We start from the raw sequence: 22,733 nt of genomic DNA on the forward strand, positions 1-22,733 counted from the left end.
TTCAAATTCTTCCATGTACAAGTTGGCCACAATGGGAGACACAGGGGATCCCATGGCACATCCAAAAACCTGGTGGTAAAACGTGTCCCTGAATTTGAAGTAAGTTGTGTTGAGGCATATTTCTAACAGTTCACAAATGTGTTCCGGCAAAAGTTTAGTTCTTTCAGCTAGCGTTTTGTCATCTAAAAGTTTTCTTCTAACAGCCTCTACAGCCCTGGCTGTGGGCACCGAGGTGAACAGGGCTGTGACGTCGAAAGAAACGATTGTTTCGTCATTCTCTACTTTTAGGTCTCTAATTTTGTTGACAAATTCACCTGTGTTTTCAACATTGTGTTTGCTCAGGCCCACAAGAGGCGACAATATTGAGGTTAAGTGTTTAGCTACATTATAAGTAACCGAGTCTATACTGCTGACTATGGGTCGTAGCGGGACGTTTTCTTTGTGGATTTTTGGTAGACCGTAGATTAGCGGGGTGGCCTTGCCTGGATAAAGTTTGAAATAAAGTTGCTGGTCAATTAGTTTATCTTTTTGTTTTTTGTTTTTTACCCACAGGTACAGATGACGACTGACGGAACCCTTTCTACGATGGAACTTTCCTGTACGACTGAGAGCCTCCACAAGCATCTATTGGTGCAAAATATTAGCTCAAGCGAATTATGTTCCAGCACTCTACTGTATTTGAGATAACTGTGAAATTTTCGTAACATGGGAGATGACATATGCAGCAGTTGTTTCAATTAATGGGTTCGCAACTAAATATCATGTCTTATTCACGTTCATTTCTTTTGTCATCCAAAGGTGACAAGAAAGTTTTCCCTCGCAAGGATTGCGAACTAACGTCACTTTTATTTTATTATAATTTTTTTTCCCCAAGGGAACGCTTTTTTTGCGGCCCGGTGAGCCAGTGGTTAGCACGTTGACCTCACAGTGCAGAGGTACGGGGTTCAATTCCAGCTCCGGCCTCCCTGTGTGGAGTTTGCATGTTCTCTCCGGGCCTGCGTGGGTTTTCTCCCGGTACTCCAGTTCCCTCCTACATTCCAAAAACATGTATGGCAGGCTGATTGAACACTCTAAATTTTAGTGTTCATCCACTGGACCACCGGGCCGCAAAAAAGTGTTCCCTTGGGAAAAAGATAAAATAAATAAAATAAAACAAAAGTTACATTATTTCACAATCTTTGCAATAGAAAACTTTCTTGTCACCTTTGGACGACAAAAGAAATGAACGTGAATAAAACATGATATTTAATTGCAAAATTTAGAGTGTTCAATCAGCCTGCCATGCATGTTTTTGGAATGTGGGAGGAAACCAGAGTACCCGGAGAAAACCCACGCAGGCATGGTTAGAACATGCAAACTCCACATAGGAAGGCCGGAGCCGGGATCGAACCCACGACCTCTGTACTGTGAGGTCGAGCTAACCACTGGACTGGCTTGAACATTGATGTAAAAAAAAAAAAAAAAAAAAACACATTTGGAAAGCACCTCCATTTATTTGTCAGAATTTTCAGACATAAGAAGATCCACATCGATGAGAAATTTTGCCTAAAATTATAAATTGCTTGAACATTCAGGTATTTATTTTGTTTTACTGTATCTTGAAGCCGACTGTATGCTAAGCAAGCTACCAAATAGCTAAACTAATGAGAGACACAATATGCGATCAGCTCGACAGAAATACATTTTCTCATCACTGTCACTTTTTGAATCGAGAAACGTTTCCACATTTCAAAATTATCCGATAATTGATTTGAGTGTTACACTGCCCAAGATCACTTCACTCATCATGTGAGCAAAACAGTCCATTTATTCAGCTCATTCATTTGTGTTTTGCTAGCAGTGTTGAGCTGAGCAAATGACCACAAAAATGTCCTACCTGTGTCATCATGTTGCACACGCCCCTCCACTGCACACATCAAGCAAAATTAATTAATCGAAACTGTCATGTTCCAGCAGATGGCGGTTGAAATGGTCCAAATCTAACGCATAACCTATAGCATCACACTCTTTAAAATCTACAAATAATTTGGACTCAGATTCGAACTGCTATTTCTCAACATTCAGAAGAGCCAGATGAGGTGGCTCGGGCATTTGATTAGGATGCCTCCCTGGTGAAGTGTTGCATGCAAGTCCCACTGGCAGGAGGCCCCGATGACGACCCCGGACACACTGGAGAGACTATCTCTCCCGGCTGGCCTGGGAATGCCTTGCAATCCCTCCGTAAGAGTTGGAAAATGTGTCTGGGGAGAGGGAAACTGTGGGATTCCCTGCCTCTGTGACCGATCCCGGATAAGCGGTAGAAAATGGTATGGTATGGTATCGGACCTAAATAAAAGAAGAGTTGCCTTACTGATCCAAGAAGACACCAAATGATTGCAAGCTTTGCTATACTCATGACGGTTAACTTATTTCAGAGCCTTCTTAATTCCGTGCGGTCTGTCGCTGGTGAAAAATGTGAGCGGCTAACTTCAGCCAAGTCCAAGGTTGACACACTCCAAAAACAGAACTAGCAGCTTTTTTCGACGACCTGGAGAACTGGTCAAGAAGAGAACAACCTCCGCATAGTGAACATTCCTAAAGGTAGCGAAGACAGAAAGGACATCTCAAGTTCGTCTCAGAGATTCTGATGAAAGCAATGGGTACAGATTTTTGTCCTCGTACCAGGACGCCACTTTACAGTTCTATCAGGATGTCAGCGTGATGCTCGCCCCCCCAAAAAAAGAGATCAGTTTTGCAATGATGTTAAGCAAGCCCTGTACCAGAAGAACATCACGTTCTACATGCTGCACCCTGCTAGGGTGCGCATCACGAACGGTGATGACGCATTTACCTTCGACACACCAGTGGTCTGTTTGACAAAGCAGGTTTAGAGATAACTCAAGAGTCGTTTTACCCAAAGATGAGGGGAACTATGAGTTTTGCCTTTGAATAAGGCAGATAACTGAAACCAGAGAAAGAGGGGTAACTCTAGCCTGCTTCAGAAATGAGGTAACTTCAGCTCTCAGTCAGTTACCGCAGTAACAGACTCTCTGAATCTAACCTGGTCAGGACCAGGTTTGTCTGTTCTGTTGAAAGTTATGCATTGATCCGGGCAGCAATGTTTTCCCACGGCGTCACTCTCTCTTGGTCAGTTGCAACGCTGTTCCACTTCTTTCTGGTAATGTGTTCAAACACACTGTATGAGTGCATTAATATTTTCAGCTCGAGTGGGATGAAATGCAGCCCTCCCATTGCCGTGCTGACTCGTCGAATCGGAGATCCTTGAATGCTGTCTTTACTCCATAGTTGTAGTGCACGCACCTACCTCCTGGTGAAGATACTCTAAGTTGATTAAACTGATTCAAATCCGCTGTTCTGGAACCAGAAACTCAAGGTTTCCTACTGCAGAGTATATCAACTTAGAGTTCAGCATTAGACAGAGTTTAATGAACTGTCTTTATGAAACGGACCCCGCTGTCCTCGGAAACGCTATACGATGAACTCAAGTTGCTGAGTGAAAAAAATACAATGCAGAGGTGATGAAAAGTGCAGGTGACCTATTGCTAAGGTTCCCACCTTTGCCATGGATTTCACAACACAGCAACTAGTGTGAAATGTTTGTTTATGGTTCAGCCAAACCCTTACCCAACATATTTTTTGATGACTGTATGATTTATCACATTATTTCAAAATAACTTTCAAAACATTTTTATTACATGTAAAATAGTGTTCCATTAAATCGGGTGGATCTCTGTGAAAAAAAGAGATTGAGTTCAGTGTTTGCTGATCAGGGTTCAGATTTGGAAAGACACTGCAGTCCGGGCAACCGCCAGCGGTGAGAACTGGTATGGATCCTCAAGTCCAACCAGTCTTGTTGAGAAGCACCCAGAGCTATACTGGAAGCACAAACGAGAAGGCACAAGATTTATTTTAGATGCTCAAAACACTGGCAGCTTGATCCATCCATCCATCCATCCATCCATTTTCTGATCTGCCTATCCTCAGGAGGGTCGCGGGCGTGCTATAGCCTATCCCAGTTGAGTTTTGAGCAGTAGGCGGGGGACACCCTGAACCGGTTACAAGGCCAATCGCAGGGCACACAGATAGACAAACAACCATTCGCCCTCATAATCACACCAAGGGATAATTTAGAGCAGGCATGTCCAGCTCTGGGCCTGGAGGGCAACTGTCTTGCCTGTTTTCCTTCTCTACCGGCTGCAACACACCTGATTCATATGATCAGCTCATCAGCCATCACTGAAGCAACATTGGAACGCTCCTGATATTTGAATCAGTTGCGTTGCTCCAGGGAGAGCTGGAAAACAGGCAGGACAGTGGCTCTAGAGGACCGAGTTTGGACACCCCTGATTTAGAGTGTTCCATGAACCTGCCATGCATGTTTTTTTTCTGGAATATGTGAGGAAACCCAAGTAGTCAGAGAAAACCTATGGAGGCACGGGAGAACACGCAAACGCCACACAAGAAGCCCTGCAATCGAACCCGGCAACGCTGCACTGTGAGAAAGGACATGCTCACCAGTCGACCACCGTACCGCCCAGCTTGATCCATTGTTATGCAAATTATGAACCTTATTGTATGTGACTGTGTGCTGTTTCCATATTCTTTCTTAAAAGGAATAAAAGTAAATAGAAAGTGAAAGGAAATTGATCGTGACTATTTGACGGGGATAGGTACCAAACCATGCCGAGAACAGCAAAAATCAACAAGTTATTGACACCCACCCCAAAATGTTTGACATTTATTTCTGAGACCACAAGATTGTGGCAAAACACTATTCCCTATTAGACTAGGCTGTAGGCTTATTTTTCAAAAAAGCTTTCCACTTCACTTCAACATAGTTGCTTGGCACCAAATACCGCCATATGGCGTTAAAGCAATATTTTCATATTAGACTTCGATTTGATCTGAGTAGAAAATCAGTAAGCAGATGTGTTTTGCAGCAAAATCTATTGCATAACTTCCACCCCCAAAAATGAATATATTCGCTCATGCCAAATCGCGAATATGCCACGGTTCGCTGTGACTCTTTTATCTGCTTATTTCATAAAATGTGTCTGTATATGCTAATGTGAACATTGTACCACATATACACAGTACATACAGTACATGTAACTGCTACCTCCACGTTGAAAAATAGCTTTATTGTGTTAGAATTCAATTTTTATGGTCAGAAGGTGTGTCTGGGGTCGAAATTCCCAGAGGTTCTAAATGAAACATCGCATTATTGAAAAGAAGTGTGGACTGAAAAGTTTATAAGTGGCCATTTAAACGTTTAAAAGCTTGCTCATTGTTTTCATTAGTGGTTGAGGGTGATGCTCCTTCTGCCTTGTCCACGCTTGTCCGGCCACTTTTTCACTTTTCAATACACACGTACACACTTCTTTTTGACAGTGCGCTGTTTCCATATTGGGTTAAGAACATCCGGTGAATTTCAGCCCTAGACACACCTTTTGACCAAAAAAATGTGATCGCTGTGCGCTGTTCTTCACTGGTGCATTTTGCTCGTGGAGCGGCTATTTTTATCGACTGAAACAAACACGTGTAACAAATCGATTAAACAAATATACCAATCGCAATCACATGACACACAAGTTCCTGTCTGCAGGGATAATTGCACCGAACTTAAACACAAGCGCACGGTGTTGCATAAGGTGCGAATATTTTTTGACTTATCCACGTATTTTACGAACATATAAAAGAGTCGAAAAGTTAAAATAGTTCACGGAGTACCTTGGCGCAAGGTAGGGCTCTCCCGGGATAAAGGGGTCGACTGAAGGAATGTCAGTGCTTCGAACGGAAGGATTAGACTGAGTCACGTCGTCTCCTTCCATACCCCTCAGGTTGGTTATGCTGGTCCCCACCTCTGCACTCAAGCTGTTTCGAGTGCTCTTAGTGGGACCTGGAAATCGACACAAACAAGTTCATTCCATTCATGTCAGTCGGGACAGATATGATTGAAACTATTTTAAATATCAGGTCATTGTACAGGATTTATATTGTGAAATACCGTATTTTCCGGACTAAAAGGCGCACTGGATTATGAGGCGCACCTTCAAATAATGGCCTGTATTTTAATTTTTTTCATATACTGCACGCACTGGACTATGAGGCACAATCTACAATGCATCCACGAGATAGAGCTACAGGTACGTTTTTGTCCGTCTCCGTGCCTTCTCTTCTTCCGTTTGACTCGAGAGGCATTCATGGCCGCCTCCAAAAAACGTAAATTAACGATTACTTCAATGAAACTACGAAAATTAAAAATACAGTAATGCATTAAAACAGAAAATTACAAAATAAATTCTATAGCCCCGTAGATGCAACAGAACGATCAGATGTCAGTAAATTTCATCTTAGTTTGACTGTTTGGTGCCTACTACCATCATGTTACTGATTGTTTCTTTATTATTGTATATATATATATATGTTAGTTGCTCCATGTACAGCACTTTGTATGCAGCAAAGTTTGAAAGTGCTCTATAAATACAGTTGAGCTAAATTGGAGGAGACTGGACTGTCTCAGAAGTGTTTATTTATTCCTTTGTTGTGTACTGTATTCACAAACGAGGAAATCACAAAATAAATTCTGTAGTGGGGCTATAGAATTTATTTTGTGATTTCCTCACTTGATTTTCTGTTTTGATTCATTATTTTAAATTTTCGTAGTTTCTTTGAAGGAATAGTTAATTTACGTTTTTTCCGAGGCAGTCATGAACGTCTCTCGAGTCGAACGGAAGAAGAGAAGGCATGGAGACAGACGAAGACGTACCTGTATTTGTTGAAACTGTGAAAACCATTAATAAAGTGTGCGTTTTAAAAAAAACAACACCACAGCTCTCCTTTTTCCGGAGCTGCAACAAACTTATTTAATAAAGCAGCGACACAGTTCACTGAACCAACAGCAAGTTATAACATTGTAAGCATGTCTCCAGCAAGGAGCCATCTTGGGGTCGACATATTACCGTAATGACCATACAAAAGGGGCACCGGATTTTAAGGCGCTCGGTGAGCTTTTAAGAAAATGGAAAACTTTTGGTGCGCCCTACAGTGCGTAAAATACGGTACTCTGAAAATTACAAACACCATGTCCGAAGAGCCTATTCATGCTCTCCGCATCAACGTGTCTGGAGGGTGCGTGTTGGTCCATCTGACTTAAATAGTACCCACACCGGTGCACGTTGGCCTGCGCCGCTGATTCGGTGGGACAAGTTATTGGGTGCTCGCACGGACTGAATGCATGCAAGTGTGGCAATCATCATAGTGCAGAACAACGGACAGCAACGTTGCCTCACACTTGTGTGAGATTAGCTCGTATCCCAATCGTTCTAATTCACATTTAAAGAAGATGAAGACAACCAGATGGATCAGCACGCCTGGCGTGAACTATCGATCCCAAACATTACAACAAACACAAGAGCTCTGTTCCTTTTTCGCAATCACAAGGACCAATCCAGATGCTGATGTGAACCTTGGGTGGAGTATCAAAGTGTCCGCGTTGATTCAGCGCGGTCTGCGGTTGCGCGATGCGGACACCATAGAAGAGCCTTAACCCTAACCATGATGATTGCCTTTTACGTGACACAATAACAAGGTATGTCCCTACACCATTGTGCCTTTGCCAAAAACCTCCATCCAACCCAAAATTAATCTGTGCGATTTGTTCTGAAATGTCAAGAGGTGGCCAAAGATAACTATGACAAAAAGGTGTGATTCTGAATCAGCGCTTTCACTTGTATAGCGCTTATTCAGCTACCTGTGTTCAAAGCACTGTCGATCAATCTGCATCTTCACCTGCTGACACACCATAATAAGGGGCACCTGTCACTTCACTTGCTCAAGAATACTTTGGACACTGAGGATTGAACCTGCAACCTCTGGGTTGTGAGATGCCCCGCCAAGTACGTGTACGAGTGTACACTTGCACGTTTGATGTAATTTCCTCATCAATAGACTTGACAGTACACGACTCACAGCAGCGTATGAAAGACTCCCAGGCTCTGCTCTGCAGATACGGTCTGACCTGTGGCTGCTGAAGCAGGCATAAGACTGCAGAGTCCACCTGTTGAAATACTCTGGAGAAAGACAAGGAAAATAACCACCATGCTTATCAAAACTTTTTCAGAGACGAAAGCAGTATCTCTTCTCACTATATTTGTGATATTTGTGATGCTTCTTACGGTTAGAAAATGGTTTGTACAGATGAACAATAGGCCTTAGACATTACTAGCTCAGGCAAACCTAAGCATTTCAATTAAGACCGAGAATATCGGGCAAACTTAAATTAAAGCATGGCACACGAGATGTTGAAAGAAAGGTAAGCCGCACCAGGGCAAGGTGTTACCTAAGGCTGAGTAGTTGCTGGAGGAGTTCCTCTGGCAGGCCATATTGGTCAGAGCAGATCAATTCTCTGATGGAATCAAAGTCCTGCTTTAGTTGGAGTGCTCCTTGCACACTGACGAGGAGGCAGGAGACACAACAGATGAAAGCCATTTAAACACGGCATTATATTAGTTAGTAACTTGATTTTCGGAGGAATATACCTGAATTTGATTCGTTGCTTCAGGATATGTTCCATCCATGCCTCCATGAAAGCTGTCATGGTTAAACTAAGAGCCTGGATGCGGACTTTATCAGATAGTAATGCCACACCATCCAAAACCTGACCAATCACATTCTGAGCAGCCCGTGATGCATACTCACTGGGGCTGGTAGGAAAGCCTGTTGACCAAAAGAAAGTGTCACTTAAATTCACATGCCACCCATCATCGCTGAAGACAATGCCATGATACTGATCAGGCGCAATATCAGAGCGGTCATTTGAATAGGTAGTCAGTCTTTATTTGGAGCAACTGTGGATGTTGTCATGCTGCAACCGGTGCCTTCTCCCAATTAAAGTTCGCTCTTCAGGGAATCACCAGCAGTTGTTCGTGTTGTGTGGATTACTTGTAGGAAATGAAATACGCTCGCCAGTCTGGATCACGTCATATGGAATGACTGGAAACTACAGCTCCTGAAGTGGTCTTGAGAACGATACCAAGACCTCATCTGCTCAGAATCATGACACAATCGCACAACACCCATCCTCTTTCACATTTTATTGTAAAGAGTATCAACCCCGTAGGAGCCGGGAAAGCTCAAGCAAATGGGAACACAATTGCACTTGGTGCATCCCTTCCAATAAATGAAAACTTTAAATGGAGGAAAATACGCTGTATAACAGTAAAGGTTTTCATTTTAAGGTCATGTGTGATGTAAACGTGGCCAACCATCTTTTGAGTAATACTTAGGGTTAAAACTATTTCAAGCATATTTTCGTTAGTTGTTTGTTTGTTTTTTTAAACACAACCCACCCAGGTTCATAGTTAGACACACAGCAAGGCGCTTAATAACGAAAATGCTTTTGTACGTAAATCTCCGACGAGTGACGTCATTCAAAGAATGCCGAGTGGCCAGTAAGCCATTGTACTGCATTATTGGTTGTCCCGTTAACTTCTGAGTTACTCGGTGAAATGCCTCGGTAGTGTGTGGCCAAAAGAAAAGAAAAGTGCACGTAAATGGAACGAATCAATTTCTGACTGGCTTTGTGCACTTTCCATCATGAGCCCTGCTACTGTTGTCCTTGAAATGACGTCACACTTCTGGGTTTCTCGCTCGCCAGGATCTCACTTTGATTCATTCATTCATTTTCCGACCCGCTTTATCCTTACAAGGGTCACGCGGGGTGCTGGAGGCTATCCCAGCCGTCTTCGGGCAGTAGGCGGGGTGCACCCTGAACCGGTTGCCAGGCAATCGCAGGGCACACATACACGAATAAACATACGCGCTCACACTGACACCTAGGGACAATTTAGAGTGTTCAATCAGTCTGCCATGCATTGGAATGTGGGAGGAAACCGGAGTACCCGGAGAAAAACCACGCAGGCCCGGGGAGAACATGCAAACTCCACACCGGAGCCGGGATCGAACCCATGAACTCCGCACTGTGAAGTCGACACGCTAAGCACTGGCCCACCGGGCCGCTACTTTGGAAAAACAGATTTTGCAAAATAGAAATGATCTTTTCATGTTTTATTTGATATATTTTGTTGAATTACTTTACTTGTGACATAAAAATATTTCATTTGAGATTTTCTCATATTCACACTTGGCCTTTAATATACATGGATGCTGTTGAGGAATATGTCAACTATTTCGGGGGGAATGTCAAAAAAAAAAAAGCAAAACCAAAGAACTAAGTCTGAGACGTGATGCCACAAAATACTTGTCAAGGAGATCATAAAATGTAATCAAAACAAATGATGCAGTTTTACTTTCAGCACACCTAAGTGCCAGTGTATCCTGTAAATTCATTGCCATTTTACTTTTCATTTTCTACATTGTATGGGCTAAATTGGATGAAAGGATACAATGTGTATAACCTGTCAAATCCTTGAAAACACATTACAGTACGTACATGTTTCTCTGCCAAGAGGCTTTTTGCATGGATTTGCAGTCATATTAAAGTCAGTGTGTGAAATCCCGGTAGAGAAAGTAAAAACCCTGCCACAGTTTGGCTTTAGCCAGAAGGGCTTCTGATCCCCGGGAGATCTACCTGCCAGTTGAGTTGAAGCACCTGTGGATAAAACCAAACTCTGGCGTGAATTTTACTTTCTGGACCCAGGTTTTGCATCTCTGATTAAAGTACAGTACTGTACCTGGCCTTGGGTTGAGTCTCCAGTGTCCACCAGAGGGCATGTACCGCTCAAAGAGATCGGCAGACATCCTTTTGCAGTCATTAGAAAAGGTTTTTAGTACCAGAGAAGAAAAAGCCTGACATAAAAAAAACAAACAAAACAAAACAAAACAAAAAAAAAAAACAGATATCAGCACCTACAGTCCGTGGATTACCGGTACTTCTCGCCACACTGAGGATGACTGATTTTAAAAGGAAGCAATTGAACACATCTAAAGTATCTCTGCTATTGTCGATGCACCTAGTGTCTTGCAAAAAATATTTCCCTTTCGATGTTAATCTTTTGCCAAGCCCCATAACGTCTGTCCTTTTACAGCTATTGATGCTACAAAAACGCGCTTATAAATAAAATGTATTATTATTATTATATGTTTTGTGTTTGTTCAGGATGCGTTTCAGTCCACGTTCTGAGGGGGAAAAAAACCTACAGAGGATAAAGCGTGTCACCTGCAGCTGGGAGAAAGCCACTTCAACCATTTGGAGTTGCTGCTTCAGTACACGTTGATTATGCGTATGAAGAGTGGAAAGACAATTACTGTCGGAGTTTATCATCAACGATTTCGTCTGTTGCACCAAATTGTCCAACGACTCTTTCAGCACCTGGAGAGAATACAGAATTGACTTCTTCTTCTCGGGAACCACTGACATATTATTGAGCCTCATTTACTAATTCATGCAAGTTGAGAGTATATGCAAAATCACAGTAGGATTCATGACGTGTGCCTACGGGACCGTTTTCTTCGCACCATTGTCGGTGTTAATGAAACAGAATTCATTGCAAATAACGCTGAGCTCCAATTTGCATAAACTTCACCCTATTTCCCTCTTCCGGGCATCCATTTAATGGCATCTCAGCCAATACGCAAAGGTCACAAGAGAGCATCCCAAAATCTTCAAACTTTCTTCATCTTCATCCCATTTTCAAAAGGATCATATATATCGCAAAGCTTGCTGAACATCGAAGCTAGGGAGTGCTGCACACAAAACCTGCGCAACAAAAGTCCCGGGGTTGAATAAACATGGCAGAAATTGTTAAATTAAATAGTAAGAAATGAATGTGGCACAGCAAAAAAGCATTTGCTATTTTGTGGTCAGTAAAATGATATTAGCGTAGAAATAACAACAGTATCCAAGTAAGCCATGCTAGTCAGAGTTATGTCACAATTAAGCAACCCCAGCGACCATGTGTGACCAGGAAATGCAAGCGGTTGGATGGCTTTTCCGCTCGTTGAGTGAGAACCGCGGACACACACACACAAGCAGCACGTCCACACACTTGAACGGCATCGAGGCAAAAGTGATGCGAAGTATCCTTCCCGGTTATTTAGGAATCTGGTCAAGTCATTCACAAATTGCTGTTTGAAGTTATTTTCATTCAAATTGTTATTATGTTATTATTTTATAGAAACTAGTTGCAATACGTTGTGCAGCTTAGGTGAAAGATGTGTTGTTTTTTTCCCCAAAAGCTGATCCATAATTTTTTTGCGGGTATGCGTGCTTTGAGAAGGTTCAACATTTGTTGGCAGAGTGCACACATACTCACATGTGGTCATTATGATGAATCACAGATCTGTGTGACTGTGCATACGTATGATTGAAGAACCCATTGGTGCAGATGCATTGTTATTGAATAAAGCCCCGTGACATTTAATTTCTTACCTTTTGCAGATATTACCAGCATTTTTTTTTGAAACACAAGAAAAACAAGTCTTTCTTCTATCACTTCTGATTAGAAAACTCAAGTTGTTAAAAATATATACAGTATACTGTAATGACAATAAACTGCAGGGGCAATCATGTGTATAAGAGGTGTGATGATTATATATGTGTGACATTTTCTGCCCCCCATGAGGAAAGCCATAATTATAATAGGGCTTGTGATGAAAATGAGTTTGACACCTCGTCTTATAGCTGTCATTACAACAAGGCCTTTTGGAAAATGACAATGTGTAATTTTTGTTCCAACACATCAAACACTTTTTTTTGGATGATGAAAAATGTAGTCACAGCCTGACCTTCCCATCAAACATCAGTGACCACGGCCCAAATTAACTCTTTTGACAGACAGGGCTTTTCATTCATGTATTGCATATTGATCGTTTTCTGTTTCATAGCTTACTTCCAGGTCTCCTTGCGTGATGAGTAAGAATTTGTTGAGGCTCCACGAGGAGAGGAACTGGTATGCCTTTGACATGACCCACACTGTGGACATTTGCACCGTGGCTAACGTCAAGCTAACAGTCCATCGGTGGAAAGCGAGCCGTGTTGGCGAGAACCTCAAAGAACCTGAAATAGAAAGAGGGACAAAAAAACTGTGATGGGATTGACTTGAATAAATCGGGGTGAGACAAATAACATCAAATGTCTTGGTGGTCAGAAGTGCAAATGTATCACTTATGGCGATTACATAATTGTGATGCTTTTTTTTTAACCTAAATTGTATTCAACATGATAATCCCTTTTGTTTGTTGGTATTATTCAAAAACGGATCTAGTACATCTGTTTGTTCCGTTGAAGTTGCTTCTTTGGTTCAAACATTTCAAGTGTTCCCAGGCAAAGATCAAATAAATTGTACTAACTAATTTCAATGAAATACAGGAAAGCAGCCAATAAAAGGTACATTTTCAGAACAGTGACAGGCTGACAGACTGGCATGAACCACAGCAAGTTTACCTGATGCGTTGCAGTAAGAGAGCGAGGACAGTAGAGGCTGAGTGAGCTGGAGGAAGTACTCTGCAGTCAACGACATCATCACAGTGTCATCTGGATTGGAGGAAGGCGCAAAAAACCCCCTGTGTTGGTTTGCAGCTGCCAAACACTTGTCTTTCAAAGTTGCACCCAAACCTCTGCACACCACTGAGAAAAGACAATAAATGGTTCACAGTACTTAGTGACAACCTTTGCTCTAATTTAATGACATGGCATAAAACATGTAAATGCTCAACAGTATATGGTACATTACTTCAGTTTGGATTGCTCATAAAATCGGGGGTTTTGTATGTGTTTGTTTTTGAGACACTAACCATTGTCCCAAAGAGCATGTGCTGCACTGACTAACATATTTAGATTGAACTCCTCCAGCATGGCTTTGCACTCCTTTGGAAGTATCTCTGCACAAAAACAGAAATGGCATTTAGACACAACAATGAAATCGGCTTCTGAATGTAAAATTCGTCTTGGGTTGTGAGGCATAAATATTTAACAAAATATATGTGATGGGAGTATCAAGTATCAAGTACAACTTTATTGTCAAATGTGTATTTATTGTCATTTGTGCTGTATGTTGCATACAGCACAGATGAAATTTCTTCCCTCTCAAGACAACATACAACAAGAGGAGCCGCTGCGGGTGCCCGCGCCGCCATCAAAAGAAAAGTTAACATAAAATGACAAAATAACACGAGACAACACATTAGACAGAGACAATCGTGCAATCTCGACCACTTTCCTGCATACACTTTGTTGTCTGAAGCAGTTATAGATGAAAAAGGAGCCCCCTGCTCCCCAGGATATATATGTGCAGTCCGTTATTCAAAAGGCCAACAACATTCTAGACAATCCTTCTCACGTGCTGCACTCCCAATTCGAGCTCCTACACTCAGGAAGGAGGTACAGGACCCTTCTATGCAAACTAAACCGATACAAAAACTCATTCATACCGCAGGCTATCAACCTAGTAATTAACAAACAACTAGAGGAAAGCAGACAGACAAGCAGGAGGACATGAGGGCAGTGTGGGGTGTGCAGATGCCTGTAACGTATTGTCCAATGTATGTAGAGTATACCTGTTTATTGTCCTGCATTGTATTATTGTCCAATGTCTGTTGTGTATTGTATATTGTATGTATTGTTCAATGTATGTAGCGGCATGGGGGGGCCTGTCCTCCGAGACAAGTTTCTCCTATGGGAGACCAAATAAAAAGTCAAATCAAATCAAAGTGTCCCTTTCACCAGTGGATCAAAGACGTCATGCTGAAAATGTGCACACGTCTGCTACAAGCTAAGCTTGAAAGCAACAAGAAGCACTTGACACCTCAATAGAAACAGTTAATAAATCAATTAAGAATTTATCGGTCCCTCTCTAAAAGCCATCTCCGGTAAAACAAATAGTGTCTTCTTTGATTGAGTTTGCATCCATTTGACCCTTGCACTTGCTATCAAGTGTGATAAAATCAAGCGGTATGCATAACTGAAAATGACACACAACAGCGTGTCAGTGTGAACTGGTCTGTCAACAATCACATAAGGTGAAACTTTCTAGGATGTTTCTTGCAGTGGACTATGCTATGTGCTGCACAGAAGTTGTCTTCTCACCTGTGTTTGAGGCATGGCTCATTTGCTGAAGGACTTGCAAGATCCTGTGGTTGTCATGGAGATTGATGCTCCCCGTACTCCTTGCTCCATGTGGCACATGCATCTGCAGCCACAGTGCTTTGCTGCAGTGAGCCCACAGCAGTGCACGGTACTGTCCAAACAGATCATCAAACAGCATTGACTGCCCGAGGTCCAACCACTGAACGGAACGAGGTCGACGAGCACATTCATCCTCAGTTTTTTTGACATCTTCTCCAGCCTCCTCCACACCCCGATGTCTAGAATCCGAGCTAAAAAAAAACCCCAAAACAAAAGAGTGCTGTCACACAAGATGTCAAGAGTACTGTATGTGGTGTGGGAGAAACATTGGAAAATATGTTATGTCATCTACATTTATTCTCACTGTGGTCATGATTGAAAAGAGTCATTTCAAGCATGAAAGCAAACATTTCCCAATTGGCAGACATGATGTTCACTTACACTTCAGAAAAGTTCTGGAGTTGCACCTACTGCCAGGGAATTCCTCATCTTAGGGAGCGATGTACAGGGTGGGTTGTTTCCACAACAATAAATATTTTTTGAAATGCCAGAAACAAGATCACTGCAACATGCTGCCTATTGACCAATGCAATTTCGGAGCTTCTGAGTGATGGACGGGGCTGACTTGGAACCAGCCAAAAGAAGGAGCCATACCATGTCACATAACGACAACTCGGCATGTCCTCGCACCCGAGGCAATTCAGTGCACTGTAGCAATTGATGCTGGCCAAGCACAGAACTTGGGAATTTACCCATTCAGAGCCTTTGGTTTACTTGCAATTGTCCAAATCCTCAGATTTCAACTTCTCCAAAGTAAATGTTTTCTCATATCTGTCATCTTTCATGATAGCAGACTGTCGTCTTTGTGTTTAATCCAAAAAAAAAAGGGCATTTGCAAACATCTATTTTTACATTGAAAGCAATGATCAAAACCATTGCCTATTTTCTGACATGCTAAAGACCAAACCAGTAACTGAATCATAATCACTTTTTGGAAAAAAACGAATCATAATCACTTTTTGGAAAAAATCGAATGGTCAGTTTAATCTAGAGCTGGGTGATATGTCAATATAAATCTCGAGAACGACAGATGTGAATTGTGTCTTTTTTCTATTATCGTGTGTCACCATTTGGCATGTGCAGCAAACTGCAAGTACCGTAATAAGAACATCAGCGGAAGCTTGATTTGATGGGCAAAGCTTTCACTTATCAATGTTATACCACGCAGCTGCCAACAGGTGCCACACTGAGCAAGAATTTAGGAAAGTCCATCGATCCATCCATTTTCTGATCTTCTTATCCTCACAAGGGTCGCGGGGCGTGGTGGAGCCTCTCCCAGCTGTCTTCGCATCCGCGCTCACACTCACACCTCGGGACAATTTAGAGTGTTCCATGAACCTGCCACGCATGTTTTGGTTATGTGGGAGGAAACTGGAGTATCCGGAGAAATCATATGAATGAAATATATACACATGGAGTCTTCATGCACTAGACGTACGATGCAAAATTAAAATTAACCGCCAATGACTGCAGTTTTCCCTTGCACATCAGATTTTCATCCTAACAATAGTATCAAAAACAACAACAACAATATCACATGTAATATAGTAATATATTTAGTTGCATTTATGAATTAAGGGTGAGGCTCAATAACAGGTGCATTTTTGTCTCAAATGGCAGCTATAAATTAGAACATGTTAAAATTGGCATTTCGTAAGCTTTGAGAGGACAAAGATGACAACAAAAAATGTTAATACTGTATCTCAAAAATCTCATAAAAAGTTATGGCATTGTTGAAATCAGCGTCATTAATACAGTAAATGTAGGGACACATAGAGCTATTTCCGATTAAAATTTGCTGTTGGCCAGTGTTCTTAAGAGGTGTGTTTCACTAAGCACAACTTTTTCACCGTTTTGTGCTCACACAAAATCAAAAGCCCCGAAGCAAGTCATTCTGATTCTCTCATCTCAAAACAAGTAAATACTCTGAAGACGGCTGATGGAACAATTACCTGGGATTGGCTGCAAGCGTGCCTGTTGTGTCAACAACACCCAGGTGAGTTCCCTCCATAGCACAGTCGCTGCTGCTTTGGTTTGGATCAGCGTTCCCATTTGGTGGTAGCATGTCAATTTTTACGTTGTGAGGAAAAAGTTGTACAGTGGGTGTCAAAGGATGTGATCGCAGTGGAGCTAGCATGTCATAAGAGGAAACAAGCACATGAAATAGAAGCTCAACTTTGGACTGATCCTGTTGGCAAAAGTCTGGCAGGGGGTTGGTTGTCAAATGTTGGAAGGTGGAGGGTTGACTTGACTTCTGCAAATGTTGAAAGTTTCTTGCAGGGCTGTCATCTTCTAGATCTGCCCGGACCAGATCGGTGTTGGAGGCACGTTTTTGGCACTGAAAAGGTAAGTTATTCCTATTTGAATCTTTTATTGGGGAGGACGTCACCTCTTCTAAATCTGAATGATGTTCATTGTTAGTACTTTCCAAGTGAAGTTTGGGAGTGTAAAGGTGGCAAGTATGAATAGAGGAGTGCGACTTTGAGAACTTATCCTGCAGCTGCTGCCAAGTTAACGTTGGGGGGAAGCTGGACAGCAACCTGGCAGAAATGTCCTGCTTGGTGGGGGATTGACACACGCATTGCTGAGCAGTACACAATTGGAGCTGATTAGCTGCCGTGTTTGCATGATGCGCTGCCAAAATACTCAGCAGGTCTTTAACTGAGACAGCAGCAGGTTGATGCCTCTGACTGTTTGTCAGTGGGGTACAACAAATCTGCTGGAATACTTGAGTCCCCAGATGGGTGGTGTTGTGTTGTGCTCTCTGCTCCTCCAGGGCCGTGTTATAGAGGTCTATACAAGCTAAAATGTCTGTCATGACTTCCCTTGGTACGTGGTCCAAATCAGACTGCCCCATAGCATCCAGAACAGCTTGCACATAACGTCCCATTAAAACCAGCACTTGCAGGCTCAGCAAGTCAAGAGTCCGTCTAATTTCGTCCAGCAACTTCTTCTGCTGGGCCAGAGCGTGCCTGAGGTAGTGGTCAGACTGGACTTTTGCATATAGACAAGGCCAGTGGTTGACATGAATGCGAAACTCCCGGCACAAGGAGACAAGCTGAACCTTGGCTGATGAGCAGAGGTGTGGGGTCTGCAGAAGACAGAGGAATTGCCGTAAAAATGAAAACATAACAATTTCAACATCTAACATCAGAATCTATCTCATCAAATAATAAAGATTGCTTTTATACTAATTCTAGGCATCTATAATAGTTATGTTCAGTCTTCACTTGATACTGTGAGACGCGAGCTATTTCAACAGCAGGTTTATGACTCTGCTTCTCGAGCTACAATCCTTCATGTCGAAAGATCTATTCCATCCATCCATCAATTATCCGAGCCGCTTATCCTCACGAGGGTCATAGGCATGCTGGGGTCAGTCCCAGCCGACGTTGGGCAGTGTCCAATATTTTCCTCCTTATATAACTAAAAGAAGTACTGCATCTTATTAGTCTGTGGAATTGTGAAGTGGTACACCTACAAACTATGTAAGTAACACGTTGTTAAAAGAATACGTTTGAAAGAGTTTTAAAATCAATTTGACTGAATAATTTTAGTAAGCTAATTTTTATTCCTTTACAGCTACATCAATTAATCAATTCTTTTTGATTTTCGCTTTATAATTTAAATACCTTTTTTTTTTAATTTAAACTTGTCCAAATCCTCATAATTTCATCTTCTTAACTGTCAATATTATCTGATCTCTGTAATCCTCCTTGAAAATAGACTGATTATCTTTGTGTTGAATCTAAATACAACATTGTATTTACATTCTTGCCTATTTTCATCACATGCTATGGACCAAATCTGTCATCGAATCATAATTGATTTATGTTTGTGTTAGTATACACTGTGTCTGTCCTCAGTGTTTGACTGTGTAGCCCCTCCCTCCTGTTGCTTTTTTGGTTGCCTTTCCCTTAAAATGCTTTCAAAACTTAGCTTGTGGCAGACGTGCACATTTTTAGCATGACGTCTCTGATCCACTGGTAAAAGGACACTTTGATCCTCTCCTCTTTCATCTATAACTGCTTCAGACAACAAAGTGTATGCAGGAAAGTGGTGAAGATTGTACAACTGTCTGTGTCCTATGTGTTGTGTTGTGTTATTTTTGTTATTTTGACTTCAAGATGGCGCCGCGAGAGTGGTTGCCTTTCCAGCAGCTCCTATATTTTGTTGTTCTACTTCTTCCTTTCATAACTTTGCTGCTGTGGATTGGGAATTTCTCCATTGCGAGACTAATAAAGGTTTTCTTATCTTAATTCAGTGTGGGCTGGACATCTCCCCAATCATTGTACCTGTTTCACCTAAACAACTGCCAGTCTTCACCTCATCAGCCACACTCTCCTCTGCAGCAGAAAAGGCCAGTCTGAAGAGCCACTCATTGCCAGCTCGGCAGCTACCTTCCCTGCTACCGAGCTGTTGCGCTCAGCCTTCCCGTATGCCTTGGTTTTGGTTTCTTTGGCTGCCTTGGTCGGCCCGGTGATCGAGTGGTTAGCGCATTGATCTCACAGTGCAGAGCTACCGGGTTCAATTCCAGCTTCGGCCTTCCTGTGTGGAATTTGCATGTTCTCCACGTGTGAGCATAAAGCAGATCGAAAAATGGTTGGATGGATGGATGGCTGCCTTGGTTCCTTTCTTGACCTGTCCCTCTTCCTGACAATAAACCAGTACTGAGTTCATTGTGTCTGCCTGTGGGTCCTGTGCTTGTCGTAAGCTATGCTTAACCGTTTGTTCATTTTCTGCACTGTCAATTTGAAAGAATGTCTGGTTTTTGTTCAGTTGTTTGTTTGTTTACTTTTTAATCCGATTCATCGATTAATTAAATATCCATCCATCAATATGCAGATAAATAAATTATTAAAATAATCATTAGGTGCAGACTTACTATGCTGTTAAATGGCTTTAACTCTTATTTGTACTGGAAATGCTTTTAAATGTCGCCACTGTATGTACTTTTAGTAATTTAAGTAAGATACTTTTTATTTCTTTGCTTTTAAATGTCTGTTGTGTTTGTAAATGTTTTTTTTAAAGTTGTACTTGAATTGTGCAGCACATCGAGTGACCTTGTGTATGAAATGTGCTGTATAAATAAAGCTGCTTTGCCTTTTTTATGACACTATGGTAAAAGTGTATCCAGTGGTTCCAGTAATACTCATTTCATATTTTGGTTTGCATCCAAGAATGGACAAACTAAAACTGTGACATGATAATGTTGCCGTAATAATGCTCATTGCACATTTTGTACATACTGGGTTAGATGAGATGTGTGACTTCCTCAAGAGATCCTCAAGCAGGCGGCCCAGTTTAGAGATGTACACAGCAGTTAAATGAGCCCTCCTGGTGTACTCGTGAATAAAAAGCAGCAGAGATCTCTGCTCCAAGAGCCTCCACAGAGCTCGGTAATGCTTACTCAAGAAGGGCAAGGCAGGCACGAAGAGAAGACCATCACCTGACACAGTCTTGCCCTTGACACAGATCTTGACCAGGATTAGAGGAGGAAAAAAAGATTTAGATCCAGTCCAACCCCCCCCCCAAAAAAAAAACAAAACAAACAACAACAACAAAAAAGCCCTTGACCTGAATAATTCCAGGCTCATTTCACTGGTTTTATGTCTGCATTTGTGAATGTGCTGTATTTCAGTGAAAAGGCTTTAAATTCAGCACGAAGAAAGGGAAGCCCCAACAGCTTTATGTTGGGGACCAATGAACAAGTATTCTTAATACATAAAAAAACAACATTGTGTAATTGATCATAGGAAAAACATATTAAACGTATCTTTCCCATGTGTGTAAATTAATTTGAGTATGTAGATAATTTTATTCATCGTGTACAGTATGGGATTATATATTTATTGGATCAAATAACATTTCCAATATTTATATTAAAAAAATGTCTCATTTATATAAATATTAATGACAGGGTTAATTACAAGTTACAAACTCTGATTGCAAATTTTGCACTTTCCTTTTAAAATGGCCAAAGCATAATGAAATCAATTAAACTGCCCTATAAAAAAGTAACTTAAACTTACAGTAACGTATTACTCTACACCAGTGGTTCTCAATTATTTTCTGTCATGCCCCCCCAAGGAAGAGGAAAACATCTCGCGCCCCCCGCCCCGCACAACTACAAATAGTATCATTTGTCTATAAAATTGTTATAAGTACCTTTGCATAACACTGTATCCTTATTAACGTATAAGAGAATAAAAAAAAAATAAAGAAATATGGACCAACTTACAACAAAGAATAGCTTTAGTAACTGGAACAGAAAAGATTTAAAGTGCATCTGAAATTCAAAAATAACATTAAATCCTTAATTTAACAATAAATATTTTTTGATTGACCATGTCAAACCATACGATACTGAAAAATAAAATTACATAAAATCAATAACTAATAATGCATTCAAACTAATCACCAACATTATCTCAGGAGCACAATATTTAAAAAAAAAACTTTAACCAGCAAAACAAAAATATATAAAAGAATTTGTGCTTTTTTTTTTTTAATCAAATATAATATGACGTTTGGTCCGACACAGGTCCGAAATAAATCCAGTCGAGCATTCACACGGGCACATTTGCTCCGGCGTAGCTCCACTAAAGAGCTTATACCGGACCAAATTTGATCCACCTCTCTGCCACCGCAGTCACATTGTTATTTTAAGACAGTAAAAAAATAAAAAAGCATGTTCCCCGAGGTCAAACGCGCCCCCCTTGACGGAGCCTCACGCCCCACTATTTGAGAAACACTGCTCTACACAGATGGTAATATCGTAAAGAAACGTATTACTTCCACATCTAAGTAACTAGTAAAATGCAATTTTTTTTTGCACTTTGGAAGTACCGGTAACTTGCCCAGCACTATGTTAAATAATCAAAACATGCCAAGGAATGAATTGCCATTTATGGGTTGAGAACTGAAATGTAAAGAATTTAACGGTCTATTTAACAGTCTGTGCATCATGATTTACTTATGCTGTTTAATTCATTGGGCTGCTCCTTCTTGTATGCCCACCTTGGTCATCAGGTACTGCAGACACAAAGATTTTTTTTTCTTCTACTACTCTCAGTGACTCGCTAAGATACTGTAATCTTTGGCTGTGACCAAATTTCCACCCTTATCCCCTAACCCTCATTCACTATATAGCCCCGCACTATTTGTAGCATTGTATTGTAGTTCCCTCATTGTGTTTGGCGATTCGGATAGCCGGCTAACTACTTGCGCCTCGTCGCATATCACGTGACCCTCGTACCTGTCATGACGCACCAGTGCGTTCAGTGCATGACTATTTATTGTGAATAAAAAAATGTTTATGATTAAACTGCATTTGATTTCCTGTGTTGTACATACTTTATTTGTACATAATACAATTAATTATTTATTTGCGTGGTGTATAGTTACTATATCACTTTAGTAGTCGCACTTGTGCCATGTTGTTTTCCAGCTCGCAATGCATTGTGGTCTATACTAACCTGTTGAGATGCGCACTATATTGCAGAGATGAAAGTGGACTTTTCTGAAAATTCCGGAAAAAAAAAAAAAAAATGTGTGTGTGTGTGTGTGTGTGTGTGTAGACACACAC

The 22,733-nt window shown here is 41.4% G+C and overlaps 1 protein-coding gene across 2 annotated transcripts in view; it reads right to left on the reverse strand.

Annotated features, from left to right (window-relative positions):
• Positions 1-3,505: 3,505 nt before the first annotated feature.
• Positions 3,506-22,733, reverse strand: part of ccdc142 (coiled-coil domain containing 142) — a 25,587-nt gene continuing 6,359 nt past the window's right edge. The window contains exons 6-18 of one of the 2 annotated variants that reach the window (XM_019881647.1): positions 20,395-20,622; positions 17,098-18,236; positions 15,047-15,336; positions 13,756-13,842; positions 13,406-13,588; positions 12,852-13,018; positions 11,180-11,332; positions 10,695-10,809; positions 8,541-8,718; positions 8,342-8,452; positions 7,972-8,072; positions 5,731-5,899; positions 3,506-3,875 (exon numbers count right to left, since the gene is read on the reverse strand). In XM_019881647.1, the coding sequence (XP_019737206.1) occupies positions 3,767-3,875; positions 5,731-5,899; positions 7,972-8,072; positions 8,342-8,452; positions 8,541-8,718; positions 10,695-10,809; positions 11,180-11,332; positions 12,852-13,018; positions 13,406-13,588; positions 13,756-13,842; positions 15,047-15,336; positions 17,098-18,236; positions 20,395-20,622 (3,030 nt within the window). In that variant the 3' untranslated portion in view covers positions 3,506-3,766. Of the gene's footprint in view, positions 3,876-5,730; positions 5,900-7,971; positions 8,073-8,341; positions 8,453-8,540; positions 8,719-10,694; positions 10,810-11,179; positions 11,333-12,851; positions 13,019-13,405; positions 13,589-13,755; positions 13,843-15,046; positions 15,337-17,097; positions 18,237-20,394; positions 20,623-22,733 lie in introns of those variants that run through there. The other variant, XM_019881648.1, reaches the window with a different exon arrangement.

The sequence above is a fragment of the Hippocampus comes genome, unplaced genomic scaffold (assembly GCF_001891065.2).
Source record: "Hippocampus comes isolate QL1 unplaced genomic scaffold, H_comes_QL1_v1.1 scaffold270, whole genome shotgun sequence".
Taxonomy (NCBI): Eukaryota; Metazoa; Chordata; class Actinopteri; order Syngnathiformes; family Syngnathidae; genus Hippocampus; species Hippocampus comes.